The 23,315-nt window shown below is 35.8% G+C and overlaps 1 protein-coding gene across 1 annotated transcript in view; it reads right to left on the bottom strand.

The window, feature by feature from the left end:
* LOC138695208 (uncharacterized) overlaps nucleotides 1-23,315 on the bottom strand; it is a 666,755-nt gene that overhangs the window by 137,751 nt on the left and 505,689 nt on the right. Inside the window, exon 12 of the mRNA XM_069819668.1 lies at nucleotides 7,728-7,892. Within this exon, the coding sequence (XP_069675769.1) occupies nucleotides 7,728-7,892 (165 nt within the window). The remainder of the gene's footprint in view (nucleotides 1-7,727; nucleotides 7,893-23,315) is intronic.

Here is a 23,315-nt window from a genome sequence, read left to right as displayed (position 1 = left end):
CTTCTCGTCAGGTACACACAATGAGAGCTGAACGGAGACACTGATGAAAAGATTCTGAACTGCACTACCGGCCTGATAGAGGACGTATTTCCGAGTCTTTATAAAAATGCACAGAATAGTCTAATCTACTTCCTTTATTTAATTAAAGAAGACTTCTGAGCAAAGAGGTTAGACCGCATTGCAACAACAAGAATCAAATATAAATGTAGATCGTTTTCATTAATGTTTACGTACTACAGAAGGATCTTTTTATCTTTATAAATAATTTTTTCGAATACAAATATAAAGTGAAACCTGTATGAAACGATCACTGGTAATTTCATGTAAAATTGGTCCCTTAGAGGGGTCTCAATAGGTGGAGTTATTTTTTTTACACAGATAATGAGTTAAACAACTGTATATATATATATATATATATATATATATATATATATATATATATATATATATGTTGTGAACAGAATTTTATCTTCTAAATCATTATTTCCGCTTTAAAAAATCATAAATTGAATTCTGTGATATTTTATTATATATTTTCTTACAATTTAATTCTCTCTAGGCTATCATGTCTCTGATTGAGGTTCTGGCTGATATGTACATCTATTATCAGGGAGTACATCTCACTTCACGATATACAGACGTGGACAAATTATTAGACTAAATTAATCATATGTGCAACAACGCTGTATTTATCGGCAGAAATAATGAACAAAAATGTATTTTGCACAGAAATAATGATCATAAAATGGAGTTTGGAGGTTACTAATATTTTGTGAACATTCCCTTATTCTTTATTAACACGTTGATTTTGTCAGGGATACTGGAAACCAAAGTTTGACACTTTCTTTGAATATAACCATCATTTAGCCAGATATCAGACAGTGCTTAAATGAGTCCATGTTTTGTTGTAAGCCTCTTCTTATTCACTTTCTTCTTCAGTATAGATCACAGATTTTCAGTTTCGTTCATGTCCGGTCTTCTTGCAGGCCATGGGAGAACAGACTGTTGAATACCTCCTACAGTATATAATTAAAACACCAGTAGTACCAATACAGCCAGACAAAATATACTTAACCATTGGAAAAATATACCGAAAGATGTAAACAATCATATTTACAACAATAGAGACTCTGTGAATTATACTGATTGTTGATATGACGAATTAATATTCCAAGAAAAACGATTTAGTCTAATAATTTGTCCACATCTGTATATCAAAGGAAGAGCACTGGACGGAGTTACGCAATAATAGACCAACCGACAATTTGAAAAAAAGAGAGATATTTGCACAAATATGTTGATGGCAGGCTAATTTAACTCGGAAAAAGTCAAGAATGCGATATCTGAATTTTGCTGCTATTTATAAGCAAAAATTCGTTTACTGCATAAAATTCATTTATTTATTTTGCTTTGATATATTAATTCAACCGCTGATCTCTTATTAAAAATCGGTTAGCTTTTTTTTGGTATTATTTGTGCTATTTTTTGTAATAGTACGAATTTATTTATTTATTTTTTTAGTTGGTTATTTAACGACGCTGTATCAATACGAGATTATTTAGCGTCGATGAGATTGGTGATAGCGAAATGGTATTTGGCGAGATGAGGCCGAGGATTCGCCACAGATTACCAGGCATTCACCTTACGGTTGGGGAAAACTTCGGAAAAAACCCAACCAGGTAATCAGCCCAAGCGAGGATCGAACCCGCGCCCGAGCGCAATTTCAGGCCGGCAGGCAAGCGCCTTAACCGGCTGAGCGACGTCGGTGGCTAATAGTATGAATGTTATAATACTTCTTGCTTAAAATGTTTTATAACAAAAACAGATTTATTTCAATGATCAATATCTCGAAACAGGTTTTTGACGCTTGGTCTGTTGTTGCGTAACTCCAATTGTTTGTAGGCCTATACATCTGAAGTATGATTAGTATAATATGTAGCTAGTCGGCGATGCATGCAATGAAGGGGGAAAGGACCTGGCCACTCTACCCCATTATTTCCTGGCCTAGTTACCTCATAAGCGGTGCCTTCTTAGTATCACTTGTGAGGTTCAGACTTGTCTTCGGATAGTCGACCAGACAGTAACAATTACACTATCCTTCAAAATACTGATGTTGAATTCCAATGCGTTATAGTTTTTCTCTTTGTACTTAAAGCTAAATTAATGCGAGTATTGTCACATTTAAATTTTTGCACTACTTTTCTTCCAGATAAATCACTCTCACTTTCGTAAATCACTTTGACTCGATCCTCCAACAATAATACGCTTCTCATTTTGTTGAATATGTTTTTTTACTTGTAACAACTTTACACAATACGATGAAAGAGTAATGGAACGGAGAAAAATTTTCTCCGGCGCCGGGATTTGAACCCGGGTTTTCAGCTGTACGTGCTGATGCTTTATCCACTAAGCCACACCGGCTACCCACCCCGGCGTCGGACAGAATCGTCTCAGTTTAAGTTCCAACTCTTGGGTTCCCTCTAGTGGCCGCCCTCTGCACTATGTCATAGATGTCTATGAACGTAGGACATATGTGCTGAGGTGCACTCGTTATGAGTGACTAGTTGGCCGGGATCCGACGGAATAAGCGCCGTCTTAAATCACAAAGTGATTTACGCATATCATATATATTTATTTTAATGTACCGAAGTACATACGAAATATCATATGTACTTCGGTACATTAAAATAATATATAACTTTACACAATGCCAGAAGAAATGAAAGTGTTAAATAAAGGAGCAAAATACGATACAGATAATCCGTGGTCAGGCCATGTAGGCTGTGTGTAGCGGCCGCAACTATTAACAACAACCTCTTTTTAGCTACACATTCCAATATTCCTTAGATAGAGGATTGAAGAATCGGACATTCAACAGGAATACTTAACGTTGACAATTTAATTTTTACTTTAGAAGATACAGCACAGTACTTCACTCAAGTTCTCAGAATTTATTTAACCCTTTCAGGCCTGATGTACATTATAGTGTTTCTTTTTTGGAATGTCTTCGATACTTTTAAATATTTTGAAAAATTCATTGTGATATAAATGGAGAATATTATTTTTAAAACATTTCTAAACCTAAATTAAAAATAAAATTTAAAATTTTGGGGCCCCAGGGGTCAAAATTGTCCCCAAATTTTGATTTTCTGTGAAGACTTGATTTGGAAATTTTGGATCCCCAGAATGATTATGTGATCAGTTTTTTTTTTTTTCAATTTTGTTTAATATAATTTCAGGTCTGAAGGGGATAATGCGTTAAACTACTGAACCGTAAAATTTCAATTCTGAAATCTGTTCTCATAAAGGGCTAAAAATAGCAAAACCGGTATTCAATGGCTGGTCGGTGGTCGGGGAGAGGGGTGGTTCTTAAATAAAGGTAAAACTTACATTTGTTTTATGGGTTTTTACATGGTTTCTAAACAAATGGCCTTAAACAAGGGTGGTCTCTAAAGCAGTGGTTTCCAAGAGCCAAGGATCCGATGCACCGTGCGTGAAATTCTGTGGACTCTTGTGGTATATACTATCTACTGATTTTTATAACAGAGCGTCATTACGTACAGTAGCTTTTTAGTCAAGATGTTTGACAACATGGATCTAAAGTCATTCGTTTGTTAGAACATGAAGCGGATATAGAGGAAATTCTAATAATAATGTAACTATAAGCCTAAATGCCTTTCCCATTTTCAACACTGAAGTTTTAAAAGTAACATTTTGTTACCTTTCTTAACCGTGCAATTAATCACAAAACGTAATATAGGTTTTCTAGGTTATTTCACTTCCATCCTGTATTGCTGGGTGCTGATATTCTTCTTTCGATGGCCGTAGTAAATTTAGTACCGAATCTCCTCTTCGATATGAGTAATAAGTGTAGTATCCATACTTTTTCTCGCGATACCAGTAACTATTTCAATATCAATATTATTCGGAGTCTAGTAACGATAACCGTATCGATACTCCATTTTAAACAGCGATAATGGAAATATCATCAATAATTAACCGTCTTTACATACTTGTAATGACACAAATTCTATTCTCATTCTTCTATTTATGCCTACAATTAGTATAGACTACTTTCGACATCAGCGATGGATGCAATATCGATACTTTTCTTCCCATATGAATAATGAAGATTGTTTAAATATACTCGTTAGTTTCGATATACTCTTCACAATCCAGTAATGGATACGAGTATAACATGGAAATTACATAACCATCACAGCAATGAATACAATATTTACATATTTTTTATAGATATCAGTAACAGGTATGATAAATATTTTATGCTTTCGGTATCTTGAGGGTGTGGTATTGATAACCCTCTTGCTATTCCAGCAATGCTTGCAGTATCGATACTCATCTTCCGGAAACTAATAGCCTAACGATTATAGTATCCATACTCTTCTTTCGATACTAGTGACGATTGTAGTATCGATACTAGTCATGATTGTAATATCGATACTACTCATTCGACAATAGTAACGTTTGTAGTATCGATACCTTATTTCGACATAGTGACGACTGTAGTATTGATTAGCCTCGTGCATTACAGGCTCAATGTTCGGTTCAAGTTTGTCGAGTATGGCGAAGTTAGATATTCGCCGATGTTCGTCCTGCAGAGGAAGGCCTCTCATGTTTGTTGCACCTTGTTATAAAAATATTCGCTGTCCTACACTCCCATCCCTTCATGTTTTAACCGCTTAAGGATTTTAGCTCAGATCTTGCTATTAATTTTTCAGATGAAATAAGACGAAGTTTGTCTGTCACATGTTCGAACATTGCATGATTTCTCCTTTCGACACTAATAACGATTGTAGTGTCGATGTATTTCTTTCGACACTAGTAACGACTGTAGTACTGATACCCTTCTTTCGACATTAGTAACTATGATTATAGTATCGATACTCTTATTTTTTAAACTAGTAATGATTGCAACATCGATATCTTCTTTGGACACTAGTGACGACTGTAGTATCGATACCCTTCTTTTGACATTAGTAACGATTGTAATATCGATATTCTTTCTTCGACACTAATAACGATTGTAGTATCGATACCCTTCGATACTAGTAATGATTGTAGTACAGACATCGATACCCTTCTTTCGACACTATAATGCTTTTCAAGCGACTTAGTTCATACGTCTCACCTTCTCCGTGGCCACAATATTTTGTCTGGGTGCATGTAATATTTAACTTAATGTAACTAACAGGCAAAGTATTTAAGCGCAAATGGCTCCTGTTGTTTTGGGCGGTTAAAAAGCCGCGAGCTCCATGAACTAAGTCGCATGAAAAGGGATATAATAACGACTGTAGTATCGATATCCCTCTTTCGCCATTACTAACGATTGTAATGTCTGTATCTACCCTCATTTGATATTAGTAATGACTGCAGTGTAATTGCAATGCTTTCGGCACTAGTATCGGTTTAAGTATAGACACTAATCTTCTTTCGGTATTAGTAATTTCGATATTGGTAAAGATTGTAGTGTCTACACTACTTTTTCGACATTAGTAACGATGTAGCATCGATTCTCTTCTTTCCACACTAGTAACGATTGTAGTTTCTATACTCTCCTTTCGACATTGTTAATGATTGTAGTGTAGATATACTGCTTTCAGAACTAGTAACGATTTTCGTATAGACCCTCAAATTTATTTCGGTAGGTACTAGTAAAAACTATACTATCCATAGGCCTACTCTTCTTTCGATATTAGTAACGATTTTATTATCGATACTCCTATATATTAATAGCGATTAAGTTGTAGTACCAATATATATATTTTTTTATTCTAGTAATGAGCACAGTGTCGATTATATGCTTTCGATATCAATGAAAAGAACGTTACTGAAACTCAACTTGAGAAATCAGTGAAGTTTAAAGCATCAATTACCAATTTCAATATCAATAGTGGGTGTAATATTGCTACTATTCTTGTGATATCGTTAAGGATAGTAGTACTGAATGGATAATCTTATAGGTAATAGTAGTAAAATGCATTAACTTTCTACTTTCTATGTCAATAATAAGCATAGTATGATTAAACGTCTATTGACATGATTTAATTATTGATAATTTTCTTAATATTCTCGAAATGAGTATGATACCAATATTCCTCTTTTGGGTACCGACAATGAGTACGAGCACAGATATTAGTTCGGTGTCACTAATGAATGTAGTGACGATCCAATAAAGTATAGAGTGTTCCGAGTTTAGAAAATACTATTTGGCATTTAGGCATCTTCTTAGAGGACATCCCCCCCTCTTTGTAATATAACTAAAATAAGTGTATTTTCTAACGTATATAAAATAACAGAAGTAGCCTATATCTAAATACTGCAACTAAGCACTGCTTAAAATATAAACACAAATATTGCTTATAAATAAACATATTAGTTTATTTTTGTTTTTCCAGTAATCTAGTAAATGGAATAAATATATTTGAGCGAGATCGTGCGTATTTGCTTGTTTTCCGCACAGAACCAATACGCGGTAAGTGTGAAATACCACATTCAGTATTCCCAACGTAACACACATAACAATTTCCCTCTTCTTACCGCTTAAGCGCGACATTCACTTTACTACTTTAGGCTTTTAACATATTATTTTTAGAGATTTTTAACATAGTAATAATTATAAATTGGAAACTTACCACTGCAATTTCACCTAAATTGCAATGTTAATTATTGTTTTTAAATATTTGCAAATATTAAGTAAAGTCTACTACTCCACGAAACTTATTGCATTCCTGATACAAGTAACATTAAGGAAGCCGTGAAAAAATCAACAAGATTCCAGATGCGGATGTTATTACTGCAATATGTTAAATAAATAATATTGTTAAAATATTAAAATGAAAAATAAATCATTACATAACCTTACCGTTTGTTTTAAGTTCGCATTTATAGACTGGAGGAAAAAAAAAGACATACGTATATCACGGCCTGCTGGAGTATAGTAAACACAGAAAACATTTTATAGCAACAATGTTGAAGAAAGATATTTTGGTTTTCCGAAGTTGCCGTTATTAAACAGAAACCAACATGGAGATTTCATTGCAACTAATTAGAAATTCGTCTTTCAGGTATGTAATAAACGATCTTCGCACAAAATAATGTACGATACACGAGCGGTATGTTTGTTTTCATGTTCTCGGAAATTAAAAAAGCTCAACTACGTTTCGCTTTTTCAATCTTTTCCTCGACCATGAAAACGTCAACATACCGCTCTTGTAACGTATATTACTATTGTGTTATTTTATATGCGTTGGAAAATACGTAAATAACATTTATGTTATATTAAAAAGAGGGGGTATGTCCGCTAAGAAGCCGCCTATATTTTATCCAATTGTATTTTCTAAACTCCGAACGTTGTACACTCTATAGTAATTGACGAAGCACCGATATTATTTCGATACCAGTATGGATATGGCACTAACACTTCTATCTTGATAGCATTATCAAGTTATGCATTTATTGTTTTCTTTCGTAACTACTGATGAATGAAATATCGATGCTTGACTTTTAATATTAATAAGTATCGATACTTCCTTCTACCAGTAATATCTGAAGAATTAATATATTTTCGATACCTATAACTAATATTGTACTGTATCGACACTTATTTTCCGCTATCATTTTGCTTGCTGTGTGGTATAAGCATGTGGCTAGGCCTATATTATGTGTCTGTGCAGTAAGTGAGAGGATTCTTGGAGGGCGATACTCACTCTCTTCATCGGGCAGAGGCTCCTGGATTCTTGTTTCGATCTCAGAGGTGGATTTCTGTCTGCGAAGTAGCCGTGACTTGGGCTGGCAACGCCCCACTTTCTCCTGGCAGTCTACATGCACGTTCAGTTTACACACTCTACACTTCAGCCCCTGTCTCGTGTGACCTGCAGAATGAGAATACACGTGAATCAATACATTGTTACATCTACAAACAATCTAGATTATAGTGTGGCAACAGACTAAATACAGCGCTTCCGTTTTTACTTCGCGCATGATGTCATTCTTCCACTAACTGATAATGCAAAAAGACAGACAATGCTGTATATTTCACTATGTAAACTCGCTTCATAGGAGCAGATCCGCCCTCTGCAAAAGGCTCAGAACACTCCAGTCTGACCGGTAAAAGCGCTTGGTTTCTGCGCACTTTGGAACGTTTGTTATCTGGCTATAATGCTTAGCTGCCTTTCAAGATACTAAGCAAAATAAAGGGTGATTCACAAAGAAAGGCCACAACTTTACGATATGGATAAAAAAAATGCATATTATCGTGGGTGCGATTTCGAACGGTTAGGGAGCCAGTGCAAATGAATGCATCACTGTGAACCCCGCGCTACTGTGTGATTTATTGTGTCATAAAATTGTTAAAACATTACTTATAGCTTACATAAGTTGTGAATGTGTGAGAGGGCATATTCCAGTGTTGACAATTTAGCTTTTTTAAAGCTAAATCTAGTATTTTTTTTTTTGTTAAGCTTAGCGGTGTGACCTGGTAGAGTGTAAGAGAAGGCCCTATGGCCTTAACTCTGCCAGTATAAATAAAGAATTATTATTATTACTAGCCGTACCCGTGCGCTCCGCTGCACCTGTTAGAAATAAATATAAAGTAATTTCATAATTAAACAGGACGTTTGATCCAGGGAACAACTTTTACAACAGCGCAAGATAATCTGCTTCGCTCATTACCAATTTTTTTTTTGCATTGCATTTATTACATATATATTTTTATGTATTTTAACACGATTCAATTGAGCATAGTTAAAATTTGAATTATAAAATAATGGATTGCTAAGCTAACGTACTATCACTGCATACTAAATCAATACATTCTCGTTGTTCATTAATTCTTTGAGATTAAAATGAGTGTACATAAATATTATTTTAAGAAATACAGAAAACGAATGTACAAAATAGCCTATCAAATTTTCTGTGCATAAGAAGCTATTTTAATCTTACCTGTCCTCGATTTACTCAGACGTTACTGTAATAACATTATAGCATTATGTTCATCTAGAGAAACTACACTTTCCAATGGTGAAATAATAATTAATTATACAAATCGGTTAATTTAGCTTATAATATTACTTCATACTAACACAGAAACATTCTCTGTAGGCTATGTTTAATAGCTTTCGATTGTTAATGTCCAAGGCCCCTGTTTCGATTGTTGTTGTCCAAGGCCCCTTATAGACGAAGTCTTTTGTTCTTAATTCATTGCACCGTCTTAGATGGCGTTATTTTAATTTTAAAACTCATTTATCTGATTAAATATCAGTCCTATCAAAATTTTGTAAAGAATAAAACTTATCGGAAATCATTTTTAAAGAAACTTTTGTTATGTAACATTTTTCACAAAAAATCAATAATAAGCGAGATAATTCGATTTATTTAATTCAGGCCCTCTTATAACCCCCCTTTTAAATAAAGTATTTTGAATGCCATATAGCCTAAAATCTAAGTTACAACGAACTTAATTTATATTACAATTTTCATATAAATCGGTTCAGCCATTATCGCGTGAAAAGGCAACAAACATACAGACAGACATACAAACAAAAATTTCAAAAAAGCGATTTTCGGTTTCAGGGTGGTTAATTATATATGTTAGGACCAATTATTTCTGGAAAATCGAAAATTACCAGAAAAATTTCGGCTACAGATTTATTATTAGTATAGATTATTATTATTATTATTATTATTATTATTATTATTATTATTATTATTATTATTATTATTATTAGCGGCAAAAAAATTCATCCCGCTTAGCGGGGAATATAGCTTATTTCCTTCGCTTAGCAGGTGGGAAGGTTCGTTGGTTTAATCAACTTTTAGGTAAATTTATTTCATAATGTATAGATATTAATCTCATGGTAAGCACGTAATAATATGTTGTAATGCAGAGACGAGTTGAAATATGTTAATCATGGATCTGCTTATCACCTTTCCCTCCCAACTCTTTCCCTTTCTTGTCGAGGTGATGTGACTCACATTATTCACATATGGAAACAAAGAAAACCCAGAACAAATTACATCACCCAGTGCATTTTCTTCATCAAGAAAGTTGGGCAGTTGTTGTAAAGATTATACTATACAGTATATTGCCAATAGATGTGATATGGTCCACACCTGTGGAGTAACGGTCAGCGCGTCTGACTGCGAAACCAGGTGGCCCGGGTTCGATTCCCGGTTGGGACAAGTTACCTGGTTGAGGTTTTTTCCGGGGTTTTTCCTTAACCCAATATGAGCAAATGCTGGGTAACTTTCGGTGCTGGACCCCGGACTCATTTCACCGGCATTATCACCTTCATCTCATTCAGACGCTAAATAACCTAAGATGTTGATAAAGCGTCGTAAAATAACCTACTAAAAAAAAAAAAGATGTGATATGTAGAGTAAGGACCCTGGCTACATACAAGAAGGAATCAAGTGACGACTCACCGAGTACTTCATACACAAATTTAATTGCAGAGATATTGACGCCACTGCTACTGAACATTGAGGATCCAGACACTGACCCTGATGATCCTGAAGAAATCTCTACTTAAATCAAGTAATCATAGTTTCAATTATTCAGTATTAAAACATGAGATATATAACTAACAGTATCTATAAATAATAAAATTTTGAATTACTTGATTTTAAAGTATTTTACGAAAATCTAGCTTTTTCCGCTCGAAAATAGCTTATATTTAAGTTCCGTCTAGCTAAATTTAGTGATAGACAGTTGCCAACACTGCATATTACGTTAATAACAACAGGAACTATGCTCGCACACTGAATATCATGGTGATGGGCAAATTCATGTCAATATTGTTGACGCTACCAAGATACGCATTTCAAACGTGAGTACATAAGTGTATTGATTCAGAGGGCGATGCATTTCAAAATCTACTGTAATCATCATCTTCTATCATAACACTGGGTACGTATGTGCTGTGAATATAAAGTGTAAATTTCCTGGCTATCTAAATGTAATTTAAAGCTGTGAAATTGTACCTAGTTTTGTAGATTAAAATTGTCATGGCTTTTTAACGATTCGAAATAAGATCCGTGAGCATAAGAACTTTTTTTACCCAAACGATTACAAGAATCATATCCAGAAGTTATGACCTTTCTTAGTTAACAACCCTGTATTTATTGTACATTTCACCAGTCATGATCTTTAACAACTCTATATTTATTATACATTTCACCAGTAATGATCTACGCAAAAATTAAAACGCAGCCCTTTATACTGCGTGCATCTGCTTGAAGAATGCATGCTCTTTCGCTGCCATGCTGTGATATTACATAGATAGTGTTCAGGTAAAAGGGCTTAACCCTCACTTTTTAAATTTGACATATTTGCTGTAATTAGTGCAAATGTGATAGTTAAAATTTAATTTAAAAATGTGAAGATATATTTTGACAATATTATGTTTACATTCCTTCATATAAAGTATAGGTCTCGCAAGCAGGAAATAACTGACGATAGGAATGCGAACGAAACAATTCAATAAGGAAGAGCAGGCGACAGGAAAGGTCACGAGATAACTTTAATGATATTCAAGAGTACAGTCGGAAGAGAAACGACATCGACAGAATCAGTCTTGCATTGTGATAGTTTCACTGCTTGTGAATTCGTGTCTTGTTCCAAGTGTGTTTATTTTATTATGTAGTGATGGAGCGTTCCCCTCGCAGAGTATCATTATTTTATTCGTAAACATAATGTTGCGTGTTTAATTCGCTTCGAATTTTTCTCTTGCTATGCTATTCATTTCCACAGGCGATGTCCCCATCTGTTCATCTTCTTGGAAGAGGCAGTACTTCCATCGTCCAGCACCTTTCGCTTCCTCGCCGTGCCTACATACACACGTCAAAACATACAGTAACGCTACCACTGCTTTTCGATAATCGTTCCTTGGGCGAGCTATAACTAATAATAATATGTTAAAATTTAATTTGTTGTTGTTCCTGAAAAAAAAAAAAAACTTTCTTTTGTGGGATAGGCCTAAGCCCTTTTACCTAAACATCATAGACATGTTGTCTTACGTACAGTCTGATATCGTGTCGACTTCATATCACAAACGTCTGCTTACTTTCAAGTCATATCACAGATGTGTATATTTAAGGCAACATATTAATGAAAACTCGTCAAAAAATCTTCGGCTTCTTCCCTATACTCATTCCCATGATTATGATGGTCTTTCTTAAAAGCATCTCTAATTTATTGCAATACACTATACTGTTTTCCATGTCTGACAGGCGACGTAAACATTGCCGGCAGAGGAATGGAGAAAGATAATAGCTAATAACCAATGATAGAAGTCAGTATCCAATAAAATGATGACGGAATGTCTTCGGTGACAAAATCTCCTCAGTGACAAAAAACAAGACAAAATGTATTTGATGACCAAAGTACTAATGGCGAAAAATAGGTGACAAACTATAACGGTGAAGAAATTCCCGGTTACATGCCCTGGATCCAGGTAGCTTATATCAGGTTATAGGTTAACCAAAACTACATTATCCTGAAGAATCTCACATTAATCCTGAAAGAGACTGTATAGCATACCTGCACAAACAGCGCTCAACAAGCGCGCGCGCTCCGTGGGAGCGGGAGAGCCGTGTTTACCGCTCGCCGAAACGGAGAGGAAGATACATCAGAATGACATAGACTTGCTATAGGTAGAGGAGAGGGAAACGACCACTCAGTTATCTAGTGGAGTGCAGTGTGTAGGCCTATTCTCAGTAACTGTTTCACGTTTCTTACCTACTGCTACAGTACAGTCTGGAGGAATCTAAAAGACGGAACATAACATTTAACATTTAACGATTTACAGCTCGAACTTATTGATCTTCAATGTGACCTAAGGGCTAAAGATCGTTCGAATAATACTACTAGCCTGGTTGAGTTTTTTTATTTGATTATTTTACGACGCTTTACCAACATCTCAGGTTATTTAGCGTCTGAATGAGATGAAGGTGATAATGCCGGTGAAATGAGTCCGGGGTCCAGCACCGAAAGTTACCCAGCATTTGCTCGTATTGAGTTGAGGGAAACCCCCGGAAAAAAACCTCAACCAGGTAACTTGCCCCAACCGGGAGGTTGAGTTTTACAAGACTAAACATTAGCAATAATATCCACGACTACACAGCTGGCTGTGAAAATGATTGCTATGTTTGGCTTAACATTTATATTTGTGAGCAACTGTTTTCTATAATCAACTTTAATAAAGGCAGACATCGAACATCTGTAACTGATGTTTCATTACGATCAGTAGGCTACTGTTCCTTTCAGCTTCCAACACCATAAAACCTCGTTTTCATGTACTGATAAATAAAAATATAACAAAATAATATTGTACATTTAAGTAGCTATGTAATTTATATTATTTCTGTAAAATAAATATTTCTTTATTAATTAATAAAAGTCCAAGATAATTATGCAAACACTGAAGGGAATTCATTTCATAAACACTCGTAATAGTACTTCCTTTTGTGTATATTTTGTACGCGATCACCCCTTCTTCCAGTCCACCCTTATACAGAGCGAAGCTAATATCTGCATTTCGCTCATGAGCTGTGAGCCGGCTCGGAGAGCGCAAACCTTGTGCAGGCCTGCTGTATAGCTTCAACGATTCTGTCAGCCTCAAAACGTACACTAGAAGCACATTTTTCTAAACTCGTGCCCGTGGCTATAATAAAATTACAACTTCTGATGATAGAGAATTTCTCTCATGAAGGTGTTTCCTCTACATTTTTACTACAAAATCGTAGAAGACAAGTATAAGGATTTCATAATTATGATACTTATTGGTCCAAATGGCGTACTGCTACTCATAAATTACAAGTCCTTTGTCACTTTTTAAGAAAAAAATATCGTGAAGATTAAATCTTAATAGAAAGCAACAAATTCATAGATTAAATGTAAACATACGCAGACATGCTAAGCAGACAGTTCAGGCTGTAGCGCGATCTCACAGGACACGTTACGACTGAAAGTACTGACGCAGGTCTGTAAATGTTCCGTGACTTACGACCGCATTTCAAGTGGCTTCCCCTTCTACTTCCTCCTCCCCCGCTATCAACGTGAACTGGAAAGACGTGGAGGTAGTCTTCACCTAGATACTATGCAGGAATTTTCATTCGGCGAAAGGAAGGAAACCACGAAAATCTCATCGGATTCCATTCTCCCCCCGAAAATGTGGACGCTTTCTGATGCCAAGTTAACCGCAACGATTCACCCTTCAAGTGGGAATTCAGAGTACAGCCGCAACAAGCATGTAGCAGCAATAATTGTGCGAGAGAAATTCTCTGCACATTTTCGAAGTAGTATTATGAAGATTTTCTTCTGAATAGTAGAAAGTTTCCATACAACGGATTTTAAATACTCTTTTTTGGAGTTAATAGCATAGTTTTATGTTCATTTTGACATGGAACTGTTTTTTTATTCTAAGTTTGAAAAGAAGGTAGAATAACAGAGCGTGATACAGTAGGTTTTCAATTTTGTTGAGCGTATTCCGAATCTCACCGGTGAGCAATCCGATGGCATCACGGTGTTCCGAATTCCACCGATGACGTCATTGATGCTCCACCGGTGTCGCACCGGTGCCATCAACTTGCAGAGGTGGTGGCAGTCTCCATCAGCCGCCATCAGTGAATCTGATTGGTTCTTGTATAGGGCGGGAATTAGCAGACGAATAACATCGTGCACTGTTGTGTCATGGCGGTGTGTTCTGCTTTAGTTCTGCTGTATTGTTTGTAATGAGCACAACGTAAAAACAATATGTTAATGGCTTATGAGCGAACATGTCAATGGACCCGTTATTACTATTGGTTCAAGAAATAAATTGTTTATGCTATCTCTTCTTTGAACGAGATGGGAGTACGAAAATTTCGCAAAATTTTGCTAGCGTAGCACAAACAACAACTTGTACCGTCGCCATGACAGCCATCGATCCTTCCAGCAGTTTTGTTCCTTATTTCGCTGCAACGTGACGTCATTGATGCCACCGGACCGGTGAGATTCGGAATACGCTGATAGTCAGGGCAGATGACTCAAAAGGTATTTGTGAAATGCTAGATGATGGAAGATAAAGTTACCTTCAGAGATAGAGAGAGAGAGACAGAGAGGGAGAGAGGGAGGGAGGGAAGGAGGGAGGGATGGACGGAGGGAGGGAGGGAAAGAGAGAGAGAGAAATCGTCCGGCCATAATTAAGGATGACCAAGAGGATCCGGAAATTAATAGCAAATAAATATAATAAATTAATTAAATATTAATATTGTTATAAAAATAAAATGTAATAATTAAGCACCACTGATTATCAATTATAAAATAAAATCTTATAAGATGACTTTAAAATTATATTTATAAATTTATAAATAAAAGATTTTATTTAAAATTAGCATATCCTTAATTAAGACCTTCTGAGTGGTATAAATGAAATTGTAGCCTATAATCTGCAGGGAATCTTTAAGAATTTGCGAGATGATTTTTTTAATTAAAAAAAAAGGTATTGATAATTGTTTTAAAAAATTATATGTAAATTTTGGTAAAGAACTCCGAGCACAAAAAAATAAACCTGTCACTGACCAATTGAAGAGAGGGATGTTATACTTGGCACTAAGGTAGGGAATACAAGGTTCATACATGATCCTCTTTTCATGATCAACCTGATGAGCTTGGCTTAGATCTCTCTCCATGCGTATAGTTGGATCTACGATGATAGCCTTTTGTTGTTGCCTGTTTATTGCTATTATATCCGCTCTTCTGTGAGAGTCGTCTTCAGAAATACAGTGGACCTCTTCATGAACTTCCCAACATAAATAAAAATAAAAATAATAAATAAACAAATACATTAATTTCAATAGTTTTCGATATAATAAAATTACAATTGAAATGTTCTAACATTCGGTGCTAATTATTGTTTAAACCTGTCCATACGTCATTGACTCTGGAGGGTAAAGAAACTCCTCTTTTTGATGATCGAACCTACTACAAGACGTTAAGCCTCGTTTACACTTTTCAAGTAGCTTGAATCAAGTAACTTGATTTAACGAAACTGAAAAGTTTCAAGTTGAGTTCAAGTCAAGTAGCAGCTTGAATTCAAGTTTTGAATGACGTTGAATCCATTTGTACTTCTTCCATGATTCGAAAGGACTCTTGAGCCAACTTGAAGTGTATAACGAACCTTGATAACTTGAATTCAAGGGAAAAACCCGCGAATTCAGACTGGCATCTATTTGAATCGTGGAAAATTAACAACTGATTGTTCTTCTCTTGTTATACTGGAAAGTAAAAATAATAGGAAACAACGATTAAGTGGAATAGTGATCAAGTATTTGAGTTTCTGGAGTTGTATACATTGACTATACAAATAGAATAAGTGACATCTTCAAGCAAAAATTTAATACTTTTTTATGAAAATGTAATAAAATAAGCAAGTTTAATTTACCATATTTGAAAATGATTTTCTTGAAGCTGTTACAGTTCCCCCCCCCCAAAAAAAATCTATCGCGCCACATTGAACCATGCTAGTTTCGGCCGATTTAAGCAACACCCTTCTTAATCCTTCCTATCTTCCTCACTTGCTCTCTATATATACAGTAGTTTAATGGTTTTAAAGTTTCTTTCGTATCTCATCTCGGTCCAAGTTAAAATTTCTCTTGTTCAATTCCTCAATTCGTGGTCTTAACAAATTATAGGCCTACTTCCCAAGATCTTTTAAGTTTTCTCCTTTCAAATATACAGAACCAAAAATTGCAACTCAAATTTCAAACACATTATATCCTGTTAGAATGTTATTATTCCTATATTAATAATAATTGAGAAATCACATTCAAAGTCGTCAACGTCTTCGCTTTGAAAAGTACAGTGGACTCTCCTAAGTTCGACAAAACAGAATTGAAAGTTCAGTCCAATAAGGGTAGTGGGTGTAGCAAGTGAAATGAATACAAATTCTTATTGGTTATCCATCAACGAATACAGTACTGTACTTGCATTTCCTGCCCGCTTCGAGACTTGTGTATGCGCTTCTAGTACGACAGTGGGTTTCGACAGTTCCGTCTCACAAACGGCACAATTCTCGAATAGAAAAAGAAGAGTTCATTAATTTAAAATCAGTGATCAATATGGATGTCCTAATCAATAAAATATTCTGTTTTCCTTTAACAAAGTATCACTACAAGACACACAACCAATTCCCATTCAAATGGCAAACCCATTTCTTTGTGCCCGTATAGGGGAGTGTCTAATTCTCCTACGTAAGCAGTCGAACTATAGGATGTCGAACTAGATTTCTGTCGAACTTAAGAGCTTCCACTGTGAGCGTATTCCGAATCTCAGCGCTGAGCAATCTGATGGCATCACGGTGTTCCGAATTTCACCGATGGAGTCACTGATGCTCCACCGGTGTCGCACCGGTGCCATCAACTTGCAGAGGTGGTGGCAGTCTCCATCAGCCGCCATCAGTGAATCTGATTGGTTCTTGTGTAGGGCGGGAATTAGTAGACGAATGACATCGTGCACTGTTGTGTCATGGCGGTGTGTTCTGCTTTAGTTCTGCTGTATTGTTTGTAATGAGCACAATGTAAAAACAATATGTTAATGGCTTATGAGCGAACATGTCAACGGACCAGTTATTACTACCGGTTCAAAAATAAATGGTTTATGCTCTCTTTTCTTTGAACGAGATGGCAGTACGGAAATTTCGCAAAATTTTGCTAGCGTAGCACAGACAATAACTTATACAGTCGCCATGACAGCCATCGATCCTTCCAGCAGTTTTGTTCCTATTTCGCTGCAACGTGACGTCATTGTTGTCCACCGGTCCGGTGAGATTCGGAATACGCTGTGTATCACACAAAACACTGTAAATTGCTATTTCAAACATCCTGTATTTCTATTCCTTTTTCTGTTAACGCTCCACAGTCCCTAGCAAAGGATAATGGCCGAACTGTTCTTTACAGAGGATTTAGTTTCACCGTCTTGAAGGATTGCAGCCTGCAATCTGCATTTGCTCGCACAGACCCCTCATTAACCAAGTTGTTACTTCTGCGTGGGACGTTGTCGAGCAGTGAGTGGGGATTTACGTTGCAACTCTGACTTGCGGGGCGAGGGTCACGACTGTAATGCTATCCGGTGCTTGACACTTCCCCGCCTGATGTTGACAAAGAGGATTATGTAGACTTGGAGACACACTAATGTGAAACTTCTGGCTGCCACGATTGACTTTGATAACGTGCATCATCACAGCAAGGTGAGTGGTCAGATTTGCATTTGTCACATTTCGCGTTCTCAACTTTTCCGACGTTCTTGTCATGTTCAAGCATTTTGCTCCATTTCCCTCTATTTGAACTAGGTTGTAACATTTAATCCCCCGTCATAAAGGTCAGCTTTATTCAAAGTAAAAGCCAATTCATACCACAGAGAATCCTGCTCTACTTATACTTCCTCAGAGCTGGTAAACAGTCATGAACATATTTTTTTTTCATTTCATTGAGAAGATAAGAGAACCAAAACAGACGAGAGACAAAAGAACAACATTATTACATTTCTAATTACAGGTTAAGGTAAGGTGCCATAATATTTTATGACAAAAGAGACATTTACGAAAAGTTAAAGGACAAAACCTACACATTTTCCAGAAAAAGAGTGGTTAAAAAGTCCAAAATTATTTGACAACATTTTTATTAAAAAACGGTACTGGATATTAACTTTTTATTGTGCATTAAATTAGTATTTTGTCTATTTATTCTGCAGAGATAAATGCTTCTTTGTTATTGATTTATTTATTTAATTATTCTGGTGTAGTAGTTAAGGTAATCACACCTTCTCTTCCACACCACCAGAAATACATATACAATAATAGAAATAAAAAGAAAAGTCATAATATAAACAAAGTTACGTAAGTAAGTACTTTTCTCCAACCAGGAGATCAACCGTGAAAGGAATCTGCTTACTATTGCGTCATCTATTGGAACGAAGTAGATAGATAATATTACCGTTATAATGTCAGTTTAAAAACCATGCGCTCTCCTGCATATGCTATTTCCTGTATGGAGGGATTAAAAGACCAGGAGATTAACCGTAATCTAATTTTGTAACTAGGGTAGTATAAGTATGTGTGTATCAATGTTATCGTTTGTGCTTTGAGAGTTAGCCAATGAAGATGCGTGTACCCATGTGTGTGATCTTACGACATCTTATGACATCAACATTCATTCACAGCATTATCCCGCTTCGTCTCATTCCCCTGAGACTTTCTCGTGGTTGGAGCACAGTAAGTAAGTAAGTAAGTAAATAAGTAAGTAAATCCGTGGTGCTACAGCCCTGAAGGGCCAAGACCGACCAGCCGGCTGCTGGCCTCACGTCCATATGCCGAAGCAGAGGTGGACGATCATCCAACCAGAATGGAGGTATCGTGTGGTTAGCACGATGATCCCCCCAGTCATTATAGCTAGTTTGCGAAACCGGATTTTCGCTATCTATCGTAGCTCCCCAAGTGCATCACGATGCTGGGTGGGCATCGATCCCATTCACTGGCCGAAATTTCGTGAGAAAATTTCTTCCCTCACGAAGACTCGAACCAGCGCGCATTCCGTAACGCGGATCCTAGGCAGAATGCCTTAGACCACGACGCCACGGCGCGGGACTTAAAGTAAAGCCACACAGGTTGTAGGCTGTTATTGTACATTATAGATTCATGTACTAGGCCTATTTAATTAAGAAGTTTAGTTTCTTTTGAAATCCTGTCATTAAAATTCAGCAAAAGTGTTTTGACAATGAGGAAGGCATTCACAGTTTCAGATTTCATTCGACTTTTTCTTCATTTGACCATAAAAAATTTACAAAAGAAAAATAAGTTCCACAGCATCATTTGACGCAGGAATTTCCAAAATTCTAGCAAATGAACAATATTCTTAATGTTAATATTTTTACTCATGAAGAGACAAACATTTCACACCAGGGGCCCGTTTCACAATGTTTACAAGCTTTGTAATTTGTAAACTTTGCTTGTAGATTGTAAACTTCTGTTTCACAATCTTTGTTTGTAAATAAAATCTTTACAAATTAAATTTTGCTCATTTTATAAGCATTCTGTTTCACAATGAAGGGTAATTTTACAAACGTGTAAACTTTACTTGTAAAGTTAGCACATTTTTCTACAATAGCTCTGAGATGTGTAAAGTTTGATATTGCAACAAATTCTGAATAAATACAATAAAGATATGTTTATTAAATTAATTTTTGAGTAACTGGGTAATATTAAGAATTAAACTAGAGCAGTTTTGATGTTATTAAGTAGTTCTAATGACTCAGACGAAGATACTGAATTTAGGCCTAATCAAACAAAGACATATACGTAAAATTTTCCGGCCAAGAATTAATCATACGCTCGTATCATTGTATGAATTTAATGAAAGGTTTCGAATGAGTCCCGCGCTATATTTCAGAATACCGCATGAGTATTTATATACGAAGACTGTATTTAATAAATAATCGCACTTAAAAAAGAAGTTCCCTGCACCAAAAATAAATTAATTCAATAATACAATAACGACACTGAAGTCGTTTCGAGTCCCGTTTCGTTGGAATCTCTCCTCCAAGATATGGGACATCACATCCAACATGGAAAAGTGGTGCCCTAACCTCAAAGCGAGAACTGTATTGTTTTGCATTGGTTTAATATACTAGCTGTCAGTCCTGTCAGTTCCGTGCGTTAGTAGATAAGCACGGAATTTCTAAGTTATGTGTGCAAAAGTTCCCATAAGGTAATTGATGTTGTTAAGAGTTAAATTCAAGACAGGTTTTTGATAATAAATACAATAAATAAATACTTATTAAATTGATTTTTGAGTAAGTGGATAATATTAAGAATTAAACTAAAGCAGTTTTGATGTTATTAAGGAGTTCAGATGAAGATATTGAATTTAGGCCTAATCAAACGAAGACGTATATGTAAAATTCTCTGGGCAAGAATTATTAATATCACGTTCGTATCATTGTATAAATTTAATGAAAGGTTTCGAATGAGTTCCGCGCTATACTTCAGAATACCGCGTAAATATTTATATACGAAGACTGTATTTAATAAATACTCGCACTTAATAAAAAAGTTCCCTGCACCAAAAATAAATAATTCAATAATGCAATAGCGACATTACTTACGCGGTATTCTGAAGTCGTTTCGAGTCCCGTTTCGCTGGAATCTCTCCTACAAGATATGGGACATTATATCCAACATCCAAAAGAGAAAAGTGATGCCTTATCTCCTAACCTCAAAGCGAGAATTGTATTGTTTTGCATTGGATGCATACTAGCCGTCAGTTCCGTGGGTTAGCAGATAAGCACGGAATTTCTAAGATATCAGTGTGCAAAAGTGCCCACAGGGTAGTTGATGTTGTTAAAAAAGTTAAATTCGGGGCAGGTTTTTGATCACCAAAATGTTATTTACTATAGCACAGAATTTTTATGCTGCTGATGGGATCACTAGTGTTTGTGAGGTTATGGATGCAACATTAATAAATACTGATGGATCAACACAAAAAATTAACCTGATTTTGTGGTTAGATATCGTAATTATTTTATCAATTGCATATTTGTACGTGGACCAAATCTGTTATTTACTTATTTGACTGAATTTTGTGCTAACTTTGCTTATTTAAGTAATACTGTAGACGTATTGGTATTCTCGACCAATCACAAAAACATGAAACTCCATTGTCGCCAATATATAAAAATCTAAATACTTTTAATTATTTTTAACAATACTTTATATTTTCTGTTGGTGAAATATGAATCAGCAAGCTTAGAATAATCTATTTTAGTACAAAATATAAACATATGTATCGACAGTAGTAAAAATACAGCGATTTTAGCTCTGCTCCTTAGCGATTTTAGTAAACTGTCGTTGGCGATATTGTGTAACCAATAATGCGTATTTGTAAATTTCTTTAGCTGATTTTGTAAAGTTAGTCAGACTTTACAAACTAATAAAATAGCATTGTAAAACACAATGTACAAGCATTTGTAATCTTTTACTTGTTATTTGTAAATTGTTAATTTGTAAGGATTGTGAAACGGGCCCCAGGTTGTAGACCAAACAGTTATTCGTAGCCGTGAAAGTGGCGCTTTCTAGTGTTCATATCTATAATTGCGCAATAAACTACAAACCAAAATATGACGTATCGTGAAATACATTGGCAAAGCATCATCGCAAAAATATGAAACATTTCAGCGTATCCTCCTCTCCCAAAAAACCCCTCAGGTCAACTGGACATTTTGTCAAGAAAGGAGACTGGCACGGGAAGAACAGGGCGAATGGACGCTCTAGGTTAAGGGACAAATTAATAATGAAATATAGGCGTACTCCAAATGCAAAAACAGAATAGGACCGACCAACGAAACTGACGGACGAATTCTAAGGCCGGAACAGTTCAACAGTGACCTATAGGCCCTATCCTTGAACTTTGATGATGTTGATGATGTGTGCGAGATTATGCGTGTATCATTTAATGAAGTTCAGAGCTACATTTCTCCTTTCATAGCACAGATAGGTTGTTGTTTCTGCCACCGATTGCACTAAACATTTTCTGTAACATTTTGCCCACTTGTTCATTGTATGAATTACAAGAAATTGAGGAATAGTGGAATGATGGTAGGGGAAACTGAAGTACTTACAGAAGACGTGTCCTCAACATAGTTTTTTTCTACCGAAATTCCACCCGAAGTTGTCGGAAATTAACCTGGCTTTCGACTCTCTCGCTGTACACCAAGCGGCACGCGGTGTACATTGAATCACTTCATTATGGGAAATAAAGGAGGCTGGAAGTGGGTTTGCTTTCTGTTAGCTGATCTATTGTAAACATAACATTCTGCATTGCCAAGATAGTCGCGCTTTGCTGGTTGGTTTTGTGGACTGATTGATGTGATGTTTGCATAAACCTCATTATAATGGCAATATTTGACTACGCTGTGCAACGTTCAGATACCTTAGACAAACAAGAACGAAAATCCGAATCATTGGGCCTCCCATGCTGTGTCGTGTCTGCAGTGAATTACCTGAGTTGTACACTATCATCATCACTGTCACTGTTGTCACAGTTAGTGCTGTTATTACTATTATTATTATTATTACTATTATTATTATTATTACTATTATTATTATTATTATTATTATTATTATTATTATTATTATCACGTATGGCCGAATCCAGAAATGCATATAGAGTGTTAGTTGGGAGGCCAGAGGTAAAAAGACCTTTGGGGAGGCCGAGACGTAGATGGGAAGATAATATTAAAATGGATTTTCGGGAGGTGGGATATG

Source organism: Periplaneta americana, chromosome 2 (assembly GCF_040183065.1).
Source record: "Periplaneta americana isolate PAMFEO1 chromosome 2, P.americana_PAMFEO1_priV1, whole genome shotgun sequence".
Taxonomy (NCBI): Eukaryota; Metazoa; Arthropoda; class Insecta; order Blattodea; family Blattidae; genus Periplaneta; species Periplaneta americana.
The sequence above is the reverse complement of the archived record's forward strand: the minus strand, read 5'-3'. Positions and strand labels throughout refer to the sequence as shown.